Source organism: Catharus ustulatus, chromosome 17 (genome assembly GCF_009819885.2).
Source record: "Catharus ustulatus isolate bCatUst1 chromosome 17, bCatUst1.pri.v2, whole genome shotgun sequence".
Taxonomy (NCBI): Eukaryota; Metazoa; Chordata; class Aves; order Passeriformes; family Turdidae; genus Catharus; species Catharus ustulatus.
The window spans coordinates 1,511,037-1,534,054 of record NC_046237.1 but is presented as its reverse complement, the minus strand read 5'-3'; the positions used below and the strand labels follow the sequence as shown (position 1 = coordinate 1,534,054).

Genomic DNA, 23,018 nt, shown 5'->3' with positions numbered 1-23,018 from the left:
GCCGTCAGGGACCCATGATAAATCGCAATGCATTATTGATAATCATAATTACTCTGACATGCGCATTCCGCCCAAATTTCCCAACTCCAGGAATTTGTTGTGAAGAGGAAAATAATTGCTACTATTGCACGCTCCCGATGCTGGTGCACCATGTCGCGACGGAAGCAGGCGAAGCCCCAGCACATCAACTCCGAGGAGCAGCCCCCAGATGCTGCAAGTGGTGAGCGCGGAGGGGGCTCGGCTGCTGCGGGGGGCGCTTCCCGGGGGGCTTTTTCCACCCTCGTGCTTCACCCCCCGCTCCTTTCCCCCCACGAGCCGGCTCTCGGCTCTGCTTTTTTTTCTTTTTCTTTTTTTTTTTTTTAATTTGGTGTGGGGGGGGGGTTGAACTCCCCCGCGAGCCATGGATGGGGCTCCGGGTTATTTTTTTGGGGGGGTTCAGTTTTTGGGCGGCTGCGGAGCGCAGCGCTCGCCCCGCGATGCCCCGAGCGCCCCGCGGTGCCCCCGGTGCCCGCGGAGCCTCCGCCGGGACCCGCGGGGGCCGCGGCCGCGTGCGAGGGACCCCGGGGGGATTTGGGGGCACCGGGGTGAAGGGCTGGGGGAGCAGAGCCAGGAATCGCAGATAACTTCGGAGCGGTAGGAAATGGCCCGGGCTGCGCTTCCTCGGTGTGCTTATTAGCACTTTGTCGCGAGTTAGGTGAGAATTTTTGTGGGGCTTTTTAAAAGAAAAGAAAAAAAAAAAAAACGGGGGAGAAAACCTCCACGCTCGGACTATTTTTGTTGGAGATCACAATCGCCCTGGACCTTTTGTAGCTTGACCTCCAGCCATCTTTGATTTCCGACTTCCTAAAATAACTCCGGTGAGCTAATACGAGGTGTGCGGAGCGCTTTGTATTTGGGCAGCGTGGGGGACCCGGCCACCGCCGATCGCTTCCCGGCTTTGGGGAGCTCGCATTCCCGGCCGAGCTGCGGGAAAAGGAGAAACCCTTGGAAAAGCAGCCGGAGCTGGGCGTGCAGGGAAGGGCGGAGGGGGCACTGGCTCGCTGGTGGCCCCACGGGAGCGGGGCTGGCCCGGGCTAGCGGAGCAGCATCCTGCCGGGGCTGGCGGCTCGCTGTGCCCGTCCCCAGCCCGGAATGCGGCGGGAGGAGGGCACGGCACGGCCCGGCCCGGCTGGGCAGCGTCTGCTCGGAGTTGTTGTGGTTCTAGTGCCCGAATGTTTCCGTGTGCCCCCCAAGAACTTTCTTTGGGTTCTTTTGGGACTGGTTTTGTTTCCGTGCCTAGAAGTGATCAAAACCCGTGCACGTTACGGGAGCTGCTTATTCCCAGCCCGCAGGAGGTTCGGGCTCTTTAATTTTTTTTTTTTTTTCTCCTCCCCCTTCTCTTCTTTGAGTCGAAATGTGCAATTGTTGGGTCCGGTTAATGGTGACTTAAGAAACAGCATGCTGGCCAGAAGGCAATAAATCCCATGTTTAATGCATGACTGTTTTCCTTTGTGCATATGGTTAGGTTGGGGGATGGAGGTGATGTTTCCACATGTAAATCTCTGCCCGCTGCTGGAAAGGCACCTCCGGCCCCGCGCTGAAACAAAAGGGTTAATCACTCCTGATGCGGCCGTGGGGCGGGGGAGGCGTGCGGAGGGAGGGAGGGAGGATCGCTCCACACCGCGCTCTCCGGGGCAATGGCCAGCTGCTTTTTTTTTTTTTTTTTTTTTTTTGTTATTGTTGTTCGTGCTTTTTTTTTTTTTTTTTTTTTTTTTTTCCTCCCTCCCCATCCCATTCTGGATTTTAACAACCAAACCCTGGATGAAATCCCTCCGAGAGCCCTGAGCGGCCTCCCAGCCCGGGGCACCTGGGGAGGATGTGGGGATCCTGCTGCTCGGGGGATGCTGTGGGTTTGGGGGGTCGGGGCAGGTCCTGCACTGAGCCCCGGCCTGCGGGATCTCCGCTCTCCCAAATACAACCCTGGACCGCCCGCCAATCTCCCAAAGAGTCTTGATATTCCCCGCTCCAGGTGTGCCCGTAAATAATAAGTGATGAAGCTGCATAACAAAGTCGAAATTCCGCAGGGATTTGTCTGGGGCATTAGCGAGGATATACACGTAATCGTAATAATAAAATCAAGCCCTTATCTCCTTTTTTGCAAGTATTCCCTTTTTTTCCGCAAAGCGATTTGGGACCCACCTCTGTGAACAATGCAGCGGGTTAAAGTGTCCCGCGAACCTGGGGATCCATTAACAGGTCAAAAAATCAGCAGGTGGTCACAGGGGAATAATGCTACATACTGAAAATTAGCATTTCCACAAAGGGCTTGAAAATGCCTATTGTGCCGGATTGCTGCCATTAAAAATCGGATTCATTCTTAAAAATACAGTATCAAACTGCAACTTTTTTTTTTTTTTTTTTAAATCAAGGTAAAATTAGCGTAGCTTTGCTTCAGTTATATCTCCCATTCGTGCGCTGGAGAGGTATGTTGGACAAGGCTGAAGAAGGAAAGCCCAAGTTTGTGGTGGTTTATCTTAGGTTTGATTTGGTTTGCCCGAAGCTGCTGTCGGGGTCTGGTTGGTCCGGCCCGGGGTGCGGAGCATCCCTGCCATGCCCGGGGTGCTGCATCCCTGGGAAGGGGGAGAGAGGGGATCGGGGGGGATGCCCGGCTTGTTTTCCCTTTTACGTGAGTGAAACATTATATTCATAGCGGGGATGGAGCCCTTTCGGGCTCGGCGGCGATGTGACGTTTTGACAGAGCTGCTGCTCTAACCTTTGCCTCCTCCTGCTTGCTGTGGGTGGTAAGTTGATGTCAGGCTCACAATTAGGACTCTCATGCAGTTGACCTTGGCAGCGGGGTTTGTGCCGTTTAGCTCGCTCTTAAACACCGTGCGAGTGTTAAGTGTGCTCCGGGCCAGGTAGGGCCGGCCGGGGCGGGGGGCTCGGGGCCGGCAGCAGCGACAGCCCAGGCTGCGGATCCGCGGGTGGTGATGCGGGGGATGCTGGCAGCTCAGGTGGGTGCCGGGGTGGCGGTGGCCCCGCCCGGGGTGGCGGTGGCTCCGGTGGGGCCGGAGCGTGGGCCGTGAGTGCCCTCCACCGACCGGCCCCGGCAGCTCCGGGCGGCGAGCGCCGCTCCCCGGGGGCTGAGAGCGCTCCCGTGGGCCCGGAGGGGGCTGAGAGGTTCTGAGCCCTCCCTTGGGCCTGGGGGGCTCAGAGGTTCTGAGCTCCCTTTGCCTCTTTTGGGGAATTCCGAGCCCTCTTTGCCCCGGGGGCTGAGAGGTTCCGAGCCCTCCCTTGGGCCCGTTGGGGCTCAGAGATTCCGAGCCCTCCCTTTGGCCCGGGGGGCTGAGAAGTTCCGAGCCCCCTTTCCCCCTGTTGGGAGAGGTTCCGAGTCCTCTTTGCCCCGGGAGCTGGGGGTTCCGAGTCCTCCCTTTGGCCTGGGGGGTGCTGAGAGGTTCCGAGCCCCCTTTGCCTCTTTTGGGGGCTTCCGAGCCCTCTTTGCCCCGGAGGCTGAGAGGTTCCGAGTCCCCCTTGCTTCGGTTGGGGGGTTCCGAGCCCCCCTTTGCCCCAGGGGCTGAGAGGTTCCGAGCCCACTTTGCCTCTTTTGGGGAATTCCGAGCCCTCTTTGCCCCGGCGGTTCCGAGCCCCCCACCTTTGCCCCGGGGTCTGGGGGGTTCCGAGTCCCCCTTGCTCCATTTGGGGGTTCCGAACCCTTCCCGGGGATTCCGAGCCCCCCCTTGCTCTGTTTGGGGGTTCCGAGCCCTTCCCGGGGGTCTCAGCTCCTCCGGAGCAGGGCTGTGCCCTCGGGGCTCTGCCCCTCTGCTCCCCGCTTCCCCCCGACTTTCAGCGCTTATTTCGCTTTTCCCAACCGCTTGTTCGCTGTGGTTCGTTCTGTGTCCGGCTGAATGTCTCTTGAAGTTGTGGCTGGGCCAAAGGGTGGATTAGTAGGTAGTTAACAAAATAATTAAAGCCTTGAGAGAGGCTGCTGTAAGCACGTGAAATGCTGAGTGTGGGTGTAACGCGTTTGTGCCTCCTTGTTGGGTACAAAAACGCGGCCGATAAATTCAGAGTAGAAAGCATCGAGGCCTTTGGAATATCTCTGTAAGTTGTCACTCGTGCGTTTTACTTAAGAAAGTGATTTTTGTCCTAGTTAGAATGCGTTAAATGGTGTTTGAGAGTGGGAAAAGGGCGATTCGGGGCGGTTGAGAATTTTTGGGAGTGCTGGATTTGCAGCTGGGAGCAGCAGAAAAGCACCGAGGAGTGGGACCCTGGGGGCAGAGGGGCTTTGGGGACCTTGGTGGCAGAGGGTTTGGGATCTGGTGGCAGAGGGTTCGTGTCCAGGAGGGCAGTGCAGGCTGTTCATCAATCCTCCAGGAGTTAATTTAAACCAGGGAAGAGCGTGGTTTTGTTAACCTTAATGTAGAAGTAGTTGGTCAAATGTAGGCTGTGGGGTAAGTAAGCTCACCAAAGGTATTAAAGCGGAATAAAATAAAGTGGGTGGGAAAGCTTGAGTTTTGTTTCAAGTGAAATAAAGTTGAGAAAAAATGTCGCTAATGGTTTCGATGAGTGGTAGGCCAGCAGCACCTCTGTCGAGATCACATCAAACCAGATTTACTTCATCCTTTTACTGTTTTCCTTAAAAAAAAAAAAAAATTCGAGCGGTGTGGATTTTATCAGCCTTCCTTGTCGATGACCGCCTTGTCCTACACAATAGTGGATTTTATCCATCCATTTGCCAGTGATTCAATCTAACCCCCCTGCTGGGTTTACTGCATTCTTCTAACTTATTGGATAACGAGATGCTGAGAGATAACATTCCTGAAATTCGGGGGTGGGGAGATAAAAAAACCACGGCAGAAGTGCTGTCCCTGGGAAGCCTTGGGAGAGGGTTAAGCGAAGTGCACAGGGAATTGTTGTGGCAGGGCAGTCCTGGGGAAGTCCTGGTGCAGTGGGGGCAGAGTCTTGGCACTGGAATCCGAGTTCGGGCCTTTATTTAATTCGGTGCCCAGGGCTGGGCTGGGTGCTCTGACTGCAGCCCTAGGGCTGGGGACAGGAGGTGGTTCCACATCACCGTGATTTTTCACAGAAGCTGTTTGGTTTTTACAGAAACATTCAATTGCTTCTTTGTTATCCCAGCTACTGTAAAATAACGTCCTATTTGTGACTATCTGAAACTCTTTCTTTAAGGTAAACGGGAAAATAATGCATAACTTCCCTATTTGTTGTGCAGCGAGTTCTGAATTGAATTTATTCAGAGTCCCAAACTAACGCTTCACTGTCAGAGAAATTAAAATATGTGATAGGGCAGGGCTGCCAACTTCTCTCTGCCCAGCGCAGGGACCTTCACTTTACAGGAGTTTCTTTCTCTGAGATGGTAACTGCTGCTTAGAGCCAGAAAAGTGATCAGAGTTCCTCAGAATAATGAAAATGAGGAGCGTGGGCTGTGCTGGAGATTGGGAAAGGGGCACTGTGATCTTATCAGCGTAGAAGTAGAAAAATAAGAAGTATTATCAAGGGAAAGGAGATAAATGATCAGATGCTTTGAAGCAGTTAAAGTTTGAGGACTTGTCTAGACATTATCCTGGAATATCTCCTTGGGGGTGGGCAGTGGTGTTTGGTGCAGACATTTCTGTGCCACTGGAAAAAGTAAAAGCTGAGGCTATTTTTTAATATTTCACTATGTGGAAACAGTGTCGTTCTGCCTGGGAGATGGGACTGGGAAAGCCCCAAACACTTAAAGATTTGGAAAAGAGATTTTCGTGTTTTAGCATATTTTATGAAATAGGAAAGCAGTCGAAGATCTCTCAAGTCAGTGTAGAGTGGTTCTGGAAGTTTATTGTCTTTTTTTTAACCCAGGTACCTTCTTTCCAAATATATCTGCTCAGACTCATGCAAAACAAGTTTAAAATAATCTATTCTTGATCCGGGTTGACTCTGACCAGGTTCTGAATCGTGTAGTAGTTGTACTTGTCTGTGGGCTGGACTTCTGTGTGGTTTTAGAGTTAAATTAGTTTTAGAGACATCACTTTAATGATATTTGGGATGGGAAATGTGTGCTGCTTGTTTCTTTCACTTACAGGAGTTGTTTGGGCTGAAGGGGAAGTGTTTAATTCTCCCTCTTTAGGTAGGAGGCATCCAAACATTTTTGATCACAGCAGTGCTGAGAGCTCCTGTCCTCCCCGTTCAAGGACTTGTGCAGGTTTGGATTTATTGCTCTGCAGATCCCAGCAGAGTGGCCTCTATACTTGCACATTTTTGTAATTGATCAAGTGTTTATTTTTAAAAGTAAACTTCCACATCCACTTCATGCCACGCAACATGAAACAGTCGAAGTTTGTAATTTCTTACCTCAACAAGGGCACTGTGTGCATTCAGCAAAGTTTGCAATATCCTCCCTCAGAGCGGTTTTACACCCCCCTCTAGCACAGTGATGTCTGAGTTGTCACCTGGAATGGTGACATTTGCACAAAGCAAAGCCTCAGGAGGCTCCTGAGCCTGCAGACCTGGCCTCACCTGGCCAGGTGAGTGGGACTGGGCACGGTGGGCGAGTGGCACCATTCCAGTGCCCACTGGGGCTGGGTGAGGTGACCTCACTGCCTCCACCAAAATGGATAAATCACAGCTCCAGGATGTTCCAGCTGCTGAGCCCTTCCCTCTTCCCCTCCCTGGGAAGTTTTCAGTTTTCCCTCCTGCCCTGAGCTCTGCCCCGCCTCGAGCAGGCCCTGACTTTGTTGTTTGAAGGATGGCAAGGCTGAACAAAAACATCCTGTTTTGGTTATCATTTCTCTTAACCTCTTCCAGTTCAGATATTTCCCCGAATTTTTTTTTTTTTGGCCACATGCACATTCTGCTCAGTGTGAGCTGTGGGGTGCTGGTGGTGGAAGGGCAGGAGTGAACCTGGAGCCCAGCTTGGCTTTCCTTGCCCCTTCCCAAAAGTGGGTGAGTTGTGGGTGCTGCTGAACGAGGCCTCCTGCCAAGATCGGAAATGCCCTGGTGCACTTCTGCAGGCAAAACTCGTTACTTGTATTATTTTTAATAATCATAAGTATCAATGCAGGCTCATACTGGAGCGTCAAGTTTCAGAATTTAATCATGTCATTGCTACTGTGTCTATGTGAGATTATTTTGGGGTGTGTTTGCTTTTGGAGGATTTAAGAACTGATATTGGCCTTGCTTTGCTCTTGTCAGCCCTCGGATTGTAATTACTTTCATAATGGCAAAGTGAAAGTCATTTAGATTGGTACAGTAAAAATTGCTCAAAATTCCGTGTTAATGACCTTTTACGAGTTTCTGAGAGATAGGTAACAAAGAATTAGAACCTGAAGTGCAAACAGCAAGTAATTTGTGTGGTGTTTTGCTCAGTGCTTTAATGTTCCTCTGTCCTCGTGCTCCTTTTAAGCTGTTGCAGGTGCTGCCTCGCAGATATGTGGGGTATATTACCTGTGTAAAGGGGTTTGGGATAAATCTCTTAACTGAGATTTGTGAGAGTCCTTTTATAACATGTGTTTTCTTGTAAACTGAACTGAGATGCAGATTTGTTTGGGGTTGTGAAGGAATTGGCATCAAAACAAAGAGCAGAACTTCAGATTGATCTGCAAACTTGATTATTGTATCTTTAATTTGCAGTTCAGTGGAGCTGGTGATCTTAATGGTGAATGCTTGGTCTAAATCTAGCAATTAATAATGTGACTTTCTTTTATTTTAAGGGAGTCCACAAGACGTCCCAGGTGATAGAGATGGTGAAATGAGTTCCAAAAGGTGCCGCACGGAGGAAACCAAAATCTGTGAGAAATGCTGTGCAGAATTCTTTGTTCTCTCCGAATTCCTTGAGCATAAGAAAAATTGCACTAAAAATCCGCCTGTTCTAATCATGAATGACAGTGAGGGGACAGTGCCCCCCGAGAGCTTCTCCGAGGCTTCTCTGGGCGCCTTCCCGAGCGAGCGCATGGACAGGACGCGCAAGGACCTTCAGGCCAAGGGCTGCGCTGGCTCCCTGGAAAAGAGAGAAGGAAAAATGGATGCTGAACCTGTAGGAGGAATGTACCTTAAAATAGAACCCCCCCTGACCGCTGCAGCTCCCAGCCTGAGCTATCTACCAAAACCCAAAGTACCCAACACTAACGTGACCCTGCAGACCATCCGCGGCACCAAGGTGGCCGTGAACCAGCGCACGTCCGACGCCATCTCCTCCTCGGCGGCCGGCTTCAACGCCATCCCCATGATCCTGGAGCAGCTGGTGTGCCTGCAGCAGCAGCAGCTGCAGCAGATCCAGCTGACGGAGCAGATCCGCATCCAGATTGCCATGATGGCTCCCCACGCCCTGCACCCCTCCATCGCGGCCGCCGCCGACCCGCTCAAGGCTCTGGGGGCTCACATGTCCCAGCAGCTCTCGGCTGCCGTGGCGCTGATCGGACAGAAGGCTGGAAGCCAGAGCCTATCACTGGAATCCTTGAAGCAAGGAAAACTACCTCATTCTAACACTGGCATTGCAGCTGCCAGCTCGCTGGCTGCTGGGCTCTCCTCCTCCTTCCCCCTGAAGCCAGACGGGAGCCGAGGCCTCCCCGGCTCCATCTCTCAGTTCCCAAATCCTTTGCTACCTCAGTCCTCCGGCTCGGTCATCTTCCAGAACCCGCTGTCGGTCTCGTCCGTGATGGATTCCTCCAAGAAGGGGAAGGGGAAACCCCCCAACATCAGCGTGTCTGAAAGCAAGCCGAACGCAGAGGAGCCCTTCTTCAAACACAAGTGCAAGTTCTGTGGGAAGGTCTTTGGCAACGACAGTGCCCTGCAGATCCACCTCCGCTCCCACACCGGGGAACGACCCTACAAATGTAACATCTGTGGGAACCGCTTCACGACCAAAGGAAACCTCAAAGTGCATTTCCAGCGTCACAAAGACAAGTACCCCCACATCAAGATGAATCCTTACCCAGTTCCTGAGCACCTGGACAATGTTCCTACCAGCACTGGAATCCCATATGGGATGTCTGTGCCACTGGATGAGTCCAACCTGATTGTGGACAGCAAACCTCTCCTAACAACTCTGCCTACCTCTGCGGCCACCAGCGCACCTCAGACCATCTCCAGCCTGGCAGGCATCAAGGAGTCTCTGCCTGGCGCCTTCTCCAGCGAGCTGCAGTCCAGGCCCTCTCCCGAGAGCGAGGGTGGCTCCTCCTCGTCGGGGGCGGTCGGTCACGAGTCGGGAACGGAGCAGAGCTTGAGCTCACCGCAAGCTGCCTGCAGCGTGAGCATCTTCCACGTAAGTGGGTCAAACGAGCAAGGCTCGGAGACATCAAAGCTCCAGCAGCTGGTTGAAAACATTGACAAATCCACTGCGGACCCCAACGAGTGCCTGATCTGTCACAGAGTGCTGAGCTGCCAGAGCTCGCTCAAAATGCATTACCGCACCCACACCGGGGAGAGGCCGTTCAAGTGCAAGATCTGTGGCCGTGCCTTCTCCACTAAAGGGAACCTTAAAACTCACTATGGTGTGCACCGGGCCAACACGCCTTTGAAGATGCAGCATTCGTGCCCCATTTGCCAGAAGAAGTTTACAAACGCCGTGGTGCTGCAGCAGCACATCCGCATGCACATGGGCGGGCAGATCCCCAACACGCCAATGCCGGAGCCGCCCTGCGACAGCGCCGAGCCCGAGCCCGCCCTGCCCGACAAGAACGGAGAGCTCGGGCGCCCGGAGGGCGTGGTGGAAAGCATCGATGTGGAGGATGACATGGACTCTCAGGACGGCCCCGGGAGCTCCTCCAAACCTCCCACTCCGTTTGATGCACAATCAGAGTCGCCCGCCGCGGCCGCCGCCTTCTCCGGGGTTCCGGCGCTGGAGAGCCAGATGAAGATTGTCGCCTCCTCGCTGAACTTGCAGCGGCAGAGCAGTCTCAAATCCAGCGACAACGGCTCGGCAGAGAGCGATGGCCTGACCAACGACTCGTCCTCGGTGCTGGGAGATGCCGACTACCAGAACGGCCGGAGCCCCGCCGCCTCCGAGGCCGCGTCCCTGCAGGCGCCGTCCCCGGCCAACAGCCAGGCTGAGAGCGTCAGGTCCAAGTCTCCTGCCTTCACCCAAGAGGATTCGGGCACGGGGAGTAAATCAGAGGGCGCTGAGAGCGCTCCTGTGGAGGTGGAAGGGGTGGTTGGAGCTCTGGATTTAACCTACGGCAATATCGGTCGCAAGGTCATCAAGGAAGAGCCTGGGCTCCACTTTGCAAATGGAGAGTATGGTGAGTATAAAAATGCTGGCAGGGATTTGGGGTGGGGCAGGAGGAAATCAATCCTAAAAGGACCAACAGGAAACCAAACTTCCTCGGCTTTCCCCTCTTCCTGCTCCTGTGTTTGGATGAGGGCATAGGTCCTGTAAAGTTTTCCTGACTAAGTCAGGCCCAAAATTCAAAGGGCTGGAGTGCTGTCATCTCCTTAAAATTTAACTAGACTGTGCCCTTGCTGTATTTCATGGGCTCGCTTGATATCTCCTTATAGCTCTTTAAAATTGAAATTTGTGTTTTAAGGGGAGACTACTTATCCCAAGAGTGTGACATGGAAATCCTGAAACAGTTTGTGGGGTTTTCAGGCTCTAGCGCTGAGGTTAAGGTTGATCTAAATTTGACCTTAAAGACTTTCTGCCTCATAAGCTCACCAGCAAACCCAGGGATGATCTGATTTGTTTTGGGGTATGCTAGGAAGTGTGGTGGGCTCTGCAGAATTAGGCTGGGCTAAGCGTGACCTTGGCTCGTTTTCCAGGTCGGAGCAGTATCCCAGCCGCCTTTGTCAGAGCCCCACCAGCCCTGATCAAGATGGAGCTGCCCAGCGATCGTCCCCTCAGCACTGGCCACTTCATTGGGCCCCCAGCTCTGTCCCCTGGGGTGGCCCCTCTGCTGGTGCCACGGCCCAAGTTCTGCCGTCCTGCCAAACAGCACATCTGCACTACCTGCGGCAAGAACTTCTCCTCCGCCAGCGCCCTGCAGATCCACGAGCGCACCCACACCGGGGAGAAGCCCTTTGCCTGCACCATCTGTGGGAGAGCCTTCACCACCAAAGGGAACCTGAAGGTGGGTCCTGTCTGCTGTCATCTCCATTCTTTGTGGAATAAAGACTAGAGATGGATGTTTCTAATATTTGGCCTGCTTTTGAGGCAGCACTGATTTTCTTTTAGCTCCTCCAGTACTTACTTTCCACTCCTGTCTCCTTCCTGAGTTTGTTCACACAGTTTTTTGTGTGTTACTGAGATCACCCTCAGGTCTTTGCTGCTGTCCTTGACTTTCCTTTTGGGATGGAAGGGAAGGCTTAGCCCTCAGTAAGCAGATTGCTTTCTTTTTCAATTTGGATTTGGATGTGTCAGGACAGAAGCATTTCATAGACTGCTACAAGATGCTGCCTGCTGAGTAAATGCATTACACTGCGCTGCTTGGAATTCTGTGAGATGAGGAGGGATAAACTGGGATAATCCTGAGATGGCACAAAGTGCTTGGGGATTGTGTCTAAGCTCATACTGAAGTGCTGTGAGTCTGTCCTTCTGCCAGATGAATCCATTTGCCCTGTGAGGGACTCAGCTCCCTCACTTGCACAGAGGCTTCTCCTTCCCTGTGAGAACCTCTCCAGGCTCTTCAATCCTCTTGTGTAAATGCTGATGGAGAGAGAAAATCCTCTGCAGTGTGTGAGCAGCACCTTGCTGGAAGCACCAGCAGAATGTGGTGTGGAAGATTTCAGCTTAAATGAACCTCTCTGTCAAACTTTTTGGCTTTTTTGCATTACCCAGTGTTTTTTTCAGTGTGGTCTGTTTTCAGCAGATAATGTGGCTTCTGTTTTGGGCAGGGAAAAGGGTGTGTTTGCCAACACCATTTATTCCAAGTGTAAAACACAGTCCTGCCAGCCCTCTAGCAGCCAGCTGCAGAGAGCCCTGGTGATGTCAGGCAGTGGAGTGACTGTGCCAGGAGGGGAACTCTGACAAGAACCACCCAGCTTAAATACTTACCTGAATACAGACAGAGCAAGCCTGACTTCTTTGGGCTGAGCAAAGCAGACTTTGGGTCCACCATGAAAGAGCTGCAGCATTAATGATTCCCTTAATTAATTAATGCTTTCCCCCCTCTCCATAAGGTCCACGTAGGAACCCACATGTGGAACAACTCAGCCAGGCGGGGCAGGCGCCTGTCCATCGATAACCCCATGGCTCTGCTGGGCAATGACCCCAAGAAGGTGTCAGAGATGTTCCCCAAGGAGATGGTGGCCCCCTCGGTGAGCATCGACCCCGCCGTGTGGAGCCAGTACGCGGCCGTGCTCAGCAACGGGCTGGCCGTGAAGAACAACGAGATCTCGGTGATCCAGAGCGGGGCCCTGCCCGTGCCTGTGCCCGGGGGCTCCCCCCTGAACTCTGCCCCAGCCTCCAAGGTGGACACAGCCCAGGCTGCCGCCTCTGACACGGAGAAGGCTGCTGGTGCTGCTGCAGACAGTGTGCCAAAACACCAGTTCCCTCTCTTCCTGGAGGAGAACAAAATCGCCGTTAGCTAAAGACTCGAGAGGAGTTGACCTACAGAAAGAACAAATATATATAGACACAAACATATATTTTTAAGAGATTCCACTTCGGCCTCCTATTTTCCTATTGACGTGCAAATGATTTTATGGTTGTCTTTGTAAGAGTTGCCCAGAGTACAATCATGATATTGCTTTGCAAATAGTAATTAATAAAGAATAGGATTTCCTTCTATTTGGAAAGATGCGGGTCTTGCAAAGTAGTTCTTGCGTGTGACTTTAACGTGTACAAGCCTTACAGAAGTTTCTACAACTTGAAATTCCAAAGGTTAGAATATTTACCTCTTTGTTTAGAGTGATAATGGGGGTTTTGAATAGAGTGGAAACAACCTACTGTCGATGGAAAAGCTTCTATTTACTGATGAGAAATGGAAACTATTAATGCGGGTAAATATCCTAGAATGTCTGCCACCCTCTTAGAATTTTTCTGTTTGGATTTTTGGCTCTGCGTGGTTTCTGAATGTACTTTTTCTTTATAATGGCTATAAAAACGACAAAGTTTTGTTTTTGTTTTTTTTTTTTAATTCCTTTGGTTTTTTGCCTCAGAAGTTCTATGAAAAGCAAGTTGCTGTTTTTTCTTTAGTCATTGCTCCTAAGTAATGAATTCTTTGTTTGTTGACTGCTGCTTATTTAATGCTACTACTTACTAGGACAGTCCTTCAAGTTATAGTGCCAAAATTCCTGCTTCCAAAGATGTGCAGTTTTTCCTAGATGTTTTATTTCAATACAAGAGCCCCAAACAAGCATGGGTGGGTATGTGTATATACTTTTGTTTTGTTTTATTTCCTCTTGAAAGGGAAGACTTGCCTTGGGAAGTCAGGTCAAAAAGCTCTGCAAGGAATCTCAGGTGACTGTTGCAATTTGCCATGGGAACTGGTTTCCTTAGCAAGAGACTTTTTGTTTTTATTTTATTTTTTTTGTTTGGGTAATTTAGGAGATCAGTCTATGTAAACCTGTATTTAAATATGAAGTATTCATGCTTAGGTTAAATGTTTTGTGGGTTTTTGGATGGCATTCCTACTCTGGTCATTAAGGTTTTTTTGGTGGTCTGTGAGCTTGCACTCCACCAGAATTTAATTAATGATCCATGTGTGTTTATGAAGGTTGCTGGGATAGTCATCTGGATTCTAAGTTATCTACCTCATTTTTTCCTTTTGTAGTTGTAGTGTCTATTTTTTCTAATAATGACCACTGTAATGACTGAGATTCGAGCAGATGCTTCCATGCACTATGTGAAACCAAAACCTGATGTATTATTAGTGGAAGCACCTGAGGAGTTGCTGGACTGACCTTTCACTATTCCTCGAACGCCTGCTGGAACTGGAAGTGTAATGGGATCTGAACCAGGCTGCAAAGGGAGCATCTGGTGTGGAAGGACTGGAGGGGGGAAGGAAACCTGGCTGGTGACTGCAGGAAATCTTCAAGTCCAGTCTCTGTTGTGGAAGGCCCCAAAAATGCAGATTACCAAAAGTTTGTGTGATGTTGTTGCACCTGATTCTTGCTTATGATCTCTGTATGCCGAGTTGTGCCTTTCCTGCTGGACTTGTGGGTGAGAACATACCAGTACCTGTTTACACTGTAAAATGGATATTGTTACGTAGACCACGCAAAAGGCATCCCAATTGTCACGTTTCTACATTGTGAATGTATGACTTCTAAGAGTTCTGTAGTTTTGAGTATCTACTGATGCATTTCTGTTGACATTTTTGAGAATAAATTTTGGGATGGCTTTTTCACACTTGGTGCTTAACTTTTTTCTGGTTAAAAAGGTTTTTGTCTCCTGAAGAGCAAGTTCAAGAGGCAGCATGCTGCTTCACTGCAGGGACCTGAAATCCAGGAACTGCTCAGGCTTTAGTTCATTGCTTAGAGCAACAGGAGTTAGCAAGGAGTGGAGGAGTCTGAGATCCATCCCTCAGCAACAGCTGGGGTTGGGTTGTGCCAGGGATGTTGATTTCCACACTAGAATGAGATGACAAGAATATGTGCAATCATTTTTGTACTGTGATCATCCTACAAAGGGAAAAAATAAAATACTAGGTTGTCAAATTGCCAGTGCCTGAAGATGCTGGCTGCATAGAAAAGGGATAAATAATTTCCCCTAAAGAGCAAAGAAAAACAGTTCTGAGAACAGCCCTGATAAAATGGAAAAGTGCTGAGATCCTGGTTCTTGCAACATAAACCAGCAACTGCATTTTGCCCTTGGGAGGTAACAGAGGAGGAAAAGGGGTGCAGAACCAGGGAGCCCTAAAATTGCATCTTTCCAACATCAGAGCTGCCTGCTCGTGGTGCTCCTTGCTCAGTCCTTGGCAGTGCAAAGAAAGGCAGAAAGCAAACAGTTGTTTTCTTGTTTCTGCCCCCAAGCTCTGAAGGAAGGACAGATCTGAGGTTTGGGAAGCTCTGTCCCTTCCAAGGTGGGCACTGGCTGTGCCCAAAGCTGTGCCAGCCAAGGCAGCTCCAGGCTGGAGCAGGACAAGAGCCCTGGCTGAGCTGCTGCCAGCAGGTCCTGGATGTTCCCAAGCACCTGGATGACAGGGAGGAGCTCTCTGAGCTGGTCTCCACAATACCTGGATGACAGGGAGGAGCTCTCTGAGCTGGTCCCCACAACATCTGGATAACAGGGAGGAGCTCTCTGAGCTGGTCCCCACAACATCTGGATGACAGGGAGGAACTCTGAGCTGTCCCCACAACACCTGGATAACAGGGAGGAGCTCTCTGAGCTGGTCTCCACAATACCTGGATGACAGGGAGGAGCTCTCTGAGCTGGTCCCCCCAACATCTGGATAACAGGGAGGAGCTCTCTGAGCTGTCCCCACAACACCTGGATGACAGTGAGAAGCTGAGCTGTCCCCACAACACCTGGATACCAGGGAGGAGCTATCTGAGCTGTCCCCACAACACCTGGATGACAGTGAGAAGCTGAGCTGTCCCCACAACACCTGGATAACAGGTAGGAGCTCTCTGAGCTGGTCCCCCCAACATCTGGATAACAGGGAGGAGCTCTCTGAGCTGGTCCCCCCAACATCTGGATAACAGGGAGGAGCTCTCTGAGCTGGTCCCCCCAACATCTGGATAACAGTGAGGAGCTCTCTGAGCTGGTCTCCACAGCACCTGGATGACAGGAGCTCTCTGAGCTGGTCTCCACAACACCTGGATAACAGGAGCTCTCTGAGCTGTCCCCACAGCAGGAGCTGCTCCTGCTGCAGGTGTGTGCAAACAGGGCTGGGGATTACCTGGGAGAGCTGAACCCACGCCTGCAGGAAGGCAGTGAGGTGAACTCCCCACAGTGGCAAACGTGCTCAGCCTCCACCAACATCTACAGTTGCATCTGAACAATGGAGAGACAGCTGATTGTCGTGTGGCATTTCTGGTGTGAGTCAGGAGCTGATGGAGCAGAGAGCTCAGTGTGTGCTCTGTCTCTGCTCATCAGCCTCTCCCCTTGCCTGGAGGAGTTTCCTGCTCGTGTTTATTGCTTACCTTGCCCCTCACACACAGGCTTTGCTGCTGTGTAAATAGCATATGTGCTTGCATGAGTTAAGGTAAAATCTGGCTTGCTTAAAATGTTAAATTTGAACTTCAACGTTGCATTGCTTAAAGCAAAAAAACCTGAACAGCAACCTGGAAACCTTAAAGCAAAAAAAACCTGCTTTAATGTATTACCTCAAGATGTATTTTAACCTGCCCTTTCTGTTCAAAGGCTCCCCAAAAGTTGATGGGAACTTTGAGGAAGGAATTTGACAGTTGTGGATTAGCAGCTGAGCTCAGGGAGCTGATTTGCCTGGCAGTGGGGTTGGCAAATACAGCTTGGAGCAAAGGGAAGTGACCATGGAGCTGGGATCAGCACAGGGAAAAGGTGCTTGAGCAGATGGGGTGGCAGAGAGGGGCTGAAACAAAGGAAAAGAGATGAGTATTACACTAATTATCTTTTTGTTGTTGTTGTTGAAGGCCAACCCTTGCAGGGTTTGCAGTCTGGAGTTTGGGGCAGTGATCATTTCTGTCTGCAAAACCCCAGTGCAGCAGAAAGCTGTCCTGGGTCTGTGTGATCCCAAGAGGTTCGTGCTCCCAGCCCAGGCTCTCCTGGTGCTTTTCTGTGCTGTGCTCAGCCCAGAGGGCTCTCTCAGGCTGCCCTTGCCTGCTGGCCGGGCTGGGCTCACGTGTTTGACTTCAGCTCACATTCACCACTGACCTAGAAAAGCTCCTGGCACTGCACAGCCACAGCAGGACAGGAAACAGCTCAGAGGCACAGAAAGAACCAGCAATTCCCCCCTCCTGGAGCCCATTACCAGGCTATCTGTTCTGTTATCACAGCTCCTGGTTTGTGCACTCTCAGTTCACTGCATGTAAAGGGCTGTGCTTTTTGCAATGTTCTGATTGCTGTCTGGTTTATTGGAAAGCTTGTTTGTTAATGCCTGTTAGAAGTGATTTTGTGCTGGACTTCCCAGCCACTCTCTGGCAGCATCACTCTCCTTTAAACTCCTCTATTAACATATCTGATTGCCACATTTCACAAGCCAAGGATTCGCTTCCCTGACTCAATTACTTGGTGCAGAAAGTGAAGTCTCAAGTCAGAATGAGAACAGGTGGAGCTCATTGTGGGCCTTATTCCATACTTGGTTTGGGTAAAATCCACCCATGACCAAACATTTGGGTAAGTGTCTCTCTAAAAAAAACTAAAACCTTAAGTCCAGTAAATTCACAATCTCTAGTGCTATTAAATAGATATGTGTATTTATCTTGTCCCAGCACTGAGTGCCACATCCAGCCCTTCCTTGGATGGGGATCCAAACCTTCCAGCCCCTGCCCAAGCCTGGCCACCCTTTCCAGGAAGGGAACAGAACTGAGCTGAGCCAAAGCACTCAGTTTGTGAACTCATGGCAATCTGAGGGCCAGGAACACAAACCAGGGCGTGTTGTGAGCAGGAGGAATGTCTGGGGAGAAGAACGACAATTAACCTGTGTTCTCAGCGTTGTAACACAGAATCAGCCCTGGAATCTTCTGTTCCCCTGCTGTCCCCAGGTGCTCCCAGCCTTTGCAGTGCTGTGCATGCTGACAGAGGCTGTTTGTAAATCAGCTTCCCTGGGCTGCCTTTGCAGCCCTTCAGAGTCCTGTCCATCCACTTGGCAAAGTTTGTTTTAGAAAAATTTGTCTCCGTGCAGTCTAGATGTTCAGAATACCAAACATAACTTTTTAATTTTTTTTTTTTTGACACACTGTTTTGGTTTTCTTTCCCACGAAACCAGTTTGATTACTTAGGTCCTTAAAGTTCAGCACACACTCAGGTGGTTTGCTGCCTCAGGGTGCCTAAATTTCTGTATGCATTAAAAAGTACTCCACCCCTCTGAAGTCCCAAAGTCTAGATTTCAAAAACATCAAATTCCTTCATTACTTATTCTTCTGTTTCCCCCTCAGTTCTTCCAGCCTTAAATGACAAAATAACTACATTATATAGGGATTTTGGTTTTTACTTTTTGTAAAAGCTGCGCATATAAAATGTGTAACAAATATTTTCAGATTACAACTTTGTATTTTTTTATCACACTCACAGGAGGTGTAACACAAAAACAATATGGCAAGAATTCACAGAATAGAACATCAAATAGCCAGATCATTTCAAGAACTAACAAAATACAAACATAAAATGCAAGTGGGAGTTTATTTGTCTAGAAAGCCTTTTTCTTTCTTCATTCCTTAAGCTGACAGCTGTCCTAGCTGAACGACAGTTTGACTATTATGGCTTTAAAAATTAGGTGCTAAAGGGTTGTTTTCTTCTTGATCCACAACATATAATTATGCGAGGAAGAAAAAGATCCTACACAAAGACTGCACTTCCTCAGAGCAGCGTGAGCAGTGTCTGCTCTGAAACTTCATTATGAGGATGCCAAATGTTCCCTGCACAGCAGAGCCCGTGGCAGTGGGAGCTTTATTGTAGTTTCCCTTAGCAAGTGTTGATGGATTTATGGAGGGCTTCATTAAATATGGGCTTAAAGGATATCCGCTATCGCCCACTTGTCAAAAGCAAAAATAATATCAAAGCCATGCGTGCAGCCCCGAGCTGCAGGTGTTAACAGTGCCCCACGAGCTGGGAGTGTTTAACTCCACAATTCAGTGCTCTGCTCTTGTCTGAGCTCAGCCTTCTCCCACATAAACTTCCAAGGTGAATGCAGCCCGTGGAGCTGAGGGCACTTGGAGCACGATCCCAGCGTGCTGGTGCTTGGGGCTGTGCTGTCCCAGGTTGGGGTTCTGCTGTCCCCCATGGGGCTGTGCTGTCCCAGTTTGGGGCTGTGCTGTCCCAGCTTGGGGTTCTGCTGTCCCAGATCAGGTTCTGCTGTCCCAGCTCAGGGTTCTGCTGTCCCAGTTTGGGGTTCTGCCATCCCAGCTCAGGGCTGTGCTGTCCCAGCTCAGGTTCTGCTGTCCCCCATGGGGCTGTGCTTTCCCAGTTTGGGGTTCTGCTGTCCCAGCTCGGGGTTCTGCTGTCCCCCATGGGGCTGTGCTGTCCCAGTTTGGGGTTCTGCTGTCCCAGCTCAGGTTCTGCTGTCCCAGCTCAGGGCTGTGCTGTCCCAGCTCAGGTTCTGCTGTCCCCCATGGGGCTGTGCTGTCCCAGTTTGGGGTTCTGCTGTCCCAGCTCAGGTTCTGCAGTCCCAGCTCAGGGTTCTGCCATCCCAGCTCAGGGCTGTGCTGTCCCAGCTCAGGTTCTGCTGTCCCAGCCCAGGTTCTGCTGTCCCAGCTCAGGTTCTGCTTCCCTGGCTCTCAGTGGCTCCATGTCCAGGACTGGGTGTTTTTGGCAGGCTGGCTCTGATTTTGAGGGGTGCAATGCCACAGTCCAGGCCTGTTCTGGTGCTGTTTGAGGAACAGTGATGTTCCACAGCACCTAACCCCCCTCTGCCTGGCCCTGGGCAGGATCACCAGGCAGCACTGACAGAACCAGAGCACACAGGCTCAGGCTGTGCAAGGGGAGATACAGGTTGGATATTAGGAAGAAGTTTTTCACAGAAGGGTGATAAAGCACTGGAATGGTCTGCCTGGGAAGGTGGAGTCACCATCCCTGATGTGTTTAAAAAAGCCTGGATGTGGCACTGGGTTAGTTGAGGTGTCAGGGCTGGGTTGGACTCGATGATCTCGGAGGTCTCTTCCAGCCCTGAGAATTCTGTGAATTTTCCCAGTGTAGGAGCCAAGAGCTGCAGGTTTGCCCTTGGCAACCAAAGCCTTTCCCCTGCCTCCCTTCCAAACGGGGCAGCTGCAAACACAGCCCTGGAACAAAGCTGAAATCCCACATTCAACGGGCTGTGCTTCCAGACAAAGAGGGTGCACCCTGGTGTTTGTAAAACATGCACTTATGGAATCAGATAATAACAGGTACAAGAATAATGGCATGACTCGGGCTGCCTGTGGAATTATAAACATTTTGTTCAGCCAGTCACACACCTTTAGTGTGAGCCAACTCCTTAGATGTCAGAATTCCCTATATTTTGACACTCAGGGGAAAAAAAATAAACCCAAAAGTAGTTCCAAAATTGAATTAATCTTTCAGTTTATAAGAAGTGAAACAGGATATAATTATTATTAATTTCCTGTGTGTTCATCAGGAAAAAAAATAGTCCTCTGCATAAAAAGCCTGATTATTTATTTAGTAGCAAAACTATAATGGAAGAAAATTTATAGCATATTGTGCTAAATGGGCAATGAGTACAATTTGCAAATGCAATGTCAGAACACCAATCCATTGTTTGAGTGGGAAACTGGCAGCAGGACTTGAAGGAGTACGGGCAGACCCCCAAAATACAATTTACTTACTTGTTCTTTGGTCAGTGGAGCTGAGAGACCTGGCTGTGTTTGAGGATCAGTGGGGCCCTGGACAAAAAAAACCAAAACATAGATAATGATTTAATATTCTGGAAAGTATCTCAGCTCCTTTTAATCAGCAGTGGTGCAGTAAATTCTGGAGCTTGCAGGGCTCCTTTGTGAGTCCCAAGTTCTGTGCTTGCAAAAACAGAGCATCAAAGCAAGCCAGTGGCATCAGAAAAAAACAAAATCTGTTTTTTCATTTGATTTAGCAATTCTAACTTCTCAGACTGAGGTTGGAGGTTTTCCCTTGGGCATTCCTTCTCAATGGGAGGATGAAAATCAAAGGCTTGGAAAGCAGGAGAGCTCGTACCTGCTGGGAGTGCTGAGGTCACAAGTGAATTCCTTCCTGCAAAGCAAATATTAATGTCACAAATATGTCAAGGAGTGGGTTCAGTGCATTGGGCTGCAGCCTGGTCTAGATCCTCCAGATCTAGATTTTCTGACTGGAGATTTTCTAACTAAAAATCAGAAGTGTCTCAGTACAAGGCAGAAAATCAGAGCACCCCTAAGGGAGGCTTTGAGCATTTGTTTGGCTGCTCAGGTGCTGAGTCTGCAGGCTGCAGGGCATCCCTTCGCTCCTCCTTTGGGATTTTGGGACTGAGTCACCCCACAACACTCAGTGCTTCCCCCTCCCAGGTTCTTGGATGTTGAATTGGGCAGGAATGACATGGAGGAATTTCAGCTGCTCCATGAGAAGGAGGGATGTGATAAAGTTCTGTCTGATCACAAAGGTATCAAGGGCTAAAATGTGGTGTGCTTAAAAGAATGTTGGGTGTTTTCAAACCAGCGCCACTTTCACATCAAAGCAAATGAAAATGGGATTTGTTAAGTTTTATTTTAATCAAGGCTGGAGGCTCAGACTGGCATTTCAGCCTGTACAGCGTTAGGGCAGTGGCTTTGTGGCAGTGGTGTGACTTTTGTGTGGACTTCTGGTCAAGTACAAGGTCCTGTTTAGGTTCTCCAGTCGGTCCTTTTACTAAATTATAATTTGCAGTGAATTCTAGCATCATATCCTTTCATATAAAAAAACCCCAGATGTAGAATATGAGAAAAAATAGAGCAAATATGTTTTGTGAGCTGAAGTGTTTGTGGGAGAAGGGATTTCTGTTTCTATTTCAATTGTCTCCATGAGGGGGTAGGAACAGTAGACTGGGAAATAAGAAATTAAAACATGGTATTACTTAATTGAAATACAGCCTAAAAATCAATCCTACAAACAGTTTTTGTAATAAGACAGCCCAAGTTGGGATGGCATTGGAAATATCTGTGTAAACAGACTCAGTACTGAAATTGGTGTAACTCTTCCTTGTCTTGCTGAAATGTCCTCATTGCAAAATGTCAGGATGACTCTGCTTCAACAGCATGGAAAAACATTAAATGACAGTTGCAGGTTTTGTGCTGGTGCAATCCATAGTGTGCAATGAGATGCCTGAAATCAGAAACAAAAATGCTGGAGCAATTTGTGCCTAAATTTGCAGAGGACATCAGAATTTGGATCCAGAAACGGGCGTTGAGAGCAGCGGGTGAAGGTGACAGAGCAAGAAGGGAGCGAGCAGAGGCAGCACCAAAACCCAGCCCTGTGAGGCGGGTGGGATGGAGAGGAGGGAGCTCGGAGGGAGGCAGAGCACAGCGGGGCGAGCTGGGGGCAGGAGGGGAAGGACAGGAGGGCTCAGCTGAGGCTGCGAGAGACGGGAAACGAGCGCGGGGAGAGAAAGGGCAGGATGGGGTGGAGGGAGAGCAGGAGACGGCTGAGGGTGGGGCAGGGTGGGGCTGGGAAGGGTGGGGCAGGGCGGGGTGGGGCAGATCTGCCCTGCCCGGTTTGGGGCGGAGCGGGCCCGACGCCACCCGACCCTGTGGAGCCGCCAGGTGCCGGTGGAGCATCACTGGCATCACTGGCAGCCCGGTGTGGCGGTGCCCAGTGCGGTACTGCCCGCTGTCGGGTCCAGCCGGAGGCGGTGCCCGGTACTGCCCGGTACCCAGTGCCCGTCCAGCCGGAGGCGGTACCCGGTTCCCGGTGTCGGGTCCAGCCGGAGGCGGTACCCAGTACCCGGTACTGCCCTGTGTCGGGTCCAGCCGGAGGCGGTACCCGGTGCTGCCCAGTGTCGGGTCCAGCCGGAGGCGGTGCCCGGTGCTGCCCGGTTCCCGGTGTCGGGTCCAGCCGGAGGCGGAGCGCCGGGCGGAGCGGACGCGGCACCTGCGTGCTGGCAGCGGCGGCTCCGGGCCGGCCCCTCGGCGGTGCCGCCAGACGGCGGCGGCCGGGCTGGGCTGGGCTGGGCTGGGCTGGGCCGGGCTGGGCGCTGCCGGCAGCGCATCCCCCGCTCCGCTCCGCCCCACAGCCGCGGCCATGACCGACAACATCCCCCTGCAGCCCGTCCGGCAGAAGAAGCGCATGGACAGCAAGCACCGCGGAGGGTGAGCGGGGCTGTGCTCGGGGTGCGCGGGGCGGGGGCGGCCGGGCAGGAGGAGGAGGATGAGGATGATGAGGAGGAGGAGGCAGGCAGGCAGGCTGACAGGTTGTTCCTGACGCCATTGCCGCGGCACGCCCGGCGCAGGGCAGGATCCGGGCGGGGAGCGGGGACAGCCCGAGCGGGGACAGCCCCGGCCGGGAGCGGCTCGGCCCGGCCGCCTTGAGCGCCGGAGCCGCGGGCACGGCGGGGCAG

At 51.1% G+C, this 23,018-nt stretch overlaps 2 protein-coding genes across 3 annotated transcripts in view; both read left to right on the top strand.

Annotated features, from left to right (window-relative positions):
- Positions 1 to 102: 102 nt before the first annotated feature.
- SALL4 (spalt like transcription factor 4) lies at positions 103 to 14,257 on the top strand. Of its 2 annotated transcripts, none has more exons than XM_033075346.1 (4): positions 103 to 220; positions 7,686 to 10,211; positions 10,729 to 11,036; positions 12,085 to 14,257. In XM_033075346.1, the coding sequence occupies exons 1-4, from the start codon at positions 151 to 153 to the stop codon at positions 12,493 to 12,495; spliced, it is 3,315 nt and encodes a 1,104-aa protein (XP_032931237.1). In that variant the 5' UTR covers positions 103 to 150; the 3' UTR covers positions 12,496 to 14,257. The 2 variants fall into 2 exon arrangements, with proteins under 2 accessions (XP_032931237.1, XP_032931238.1); XM_033075347.1 differs by lacking the exon at positions 103 to 220 and adding an exon at positions 797 to 857.
- Positions 14,258 to 22,678: 8,421 nt separating this feature from the next.
- The window catches only part of LOC117004228 (probable phospholipid-transporting ATPase IIA), a 48,677-nt gene continuing 48,337 nt past the window's right edge, over positions 22,679 to 23,018 (top strand). Inside the window, exon 1 of the mRNA XM_033074846.1 lies at positions 22,679 to 22,770. Coding sequence (XP_032930737.1) covers positions 22,703 to 22,770 — 68 coding nt within the window. The 5' untranslated portion in view covers positions 22,679 to 22,702. The remainder of the gene's footprint in view (positions 22,771 to 23,018) is intronic.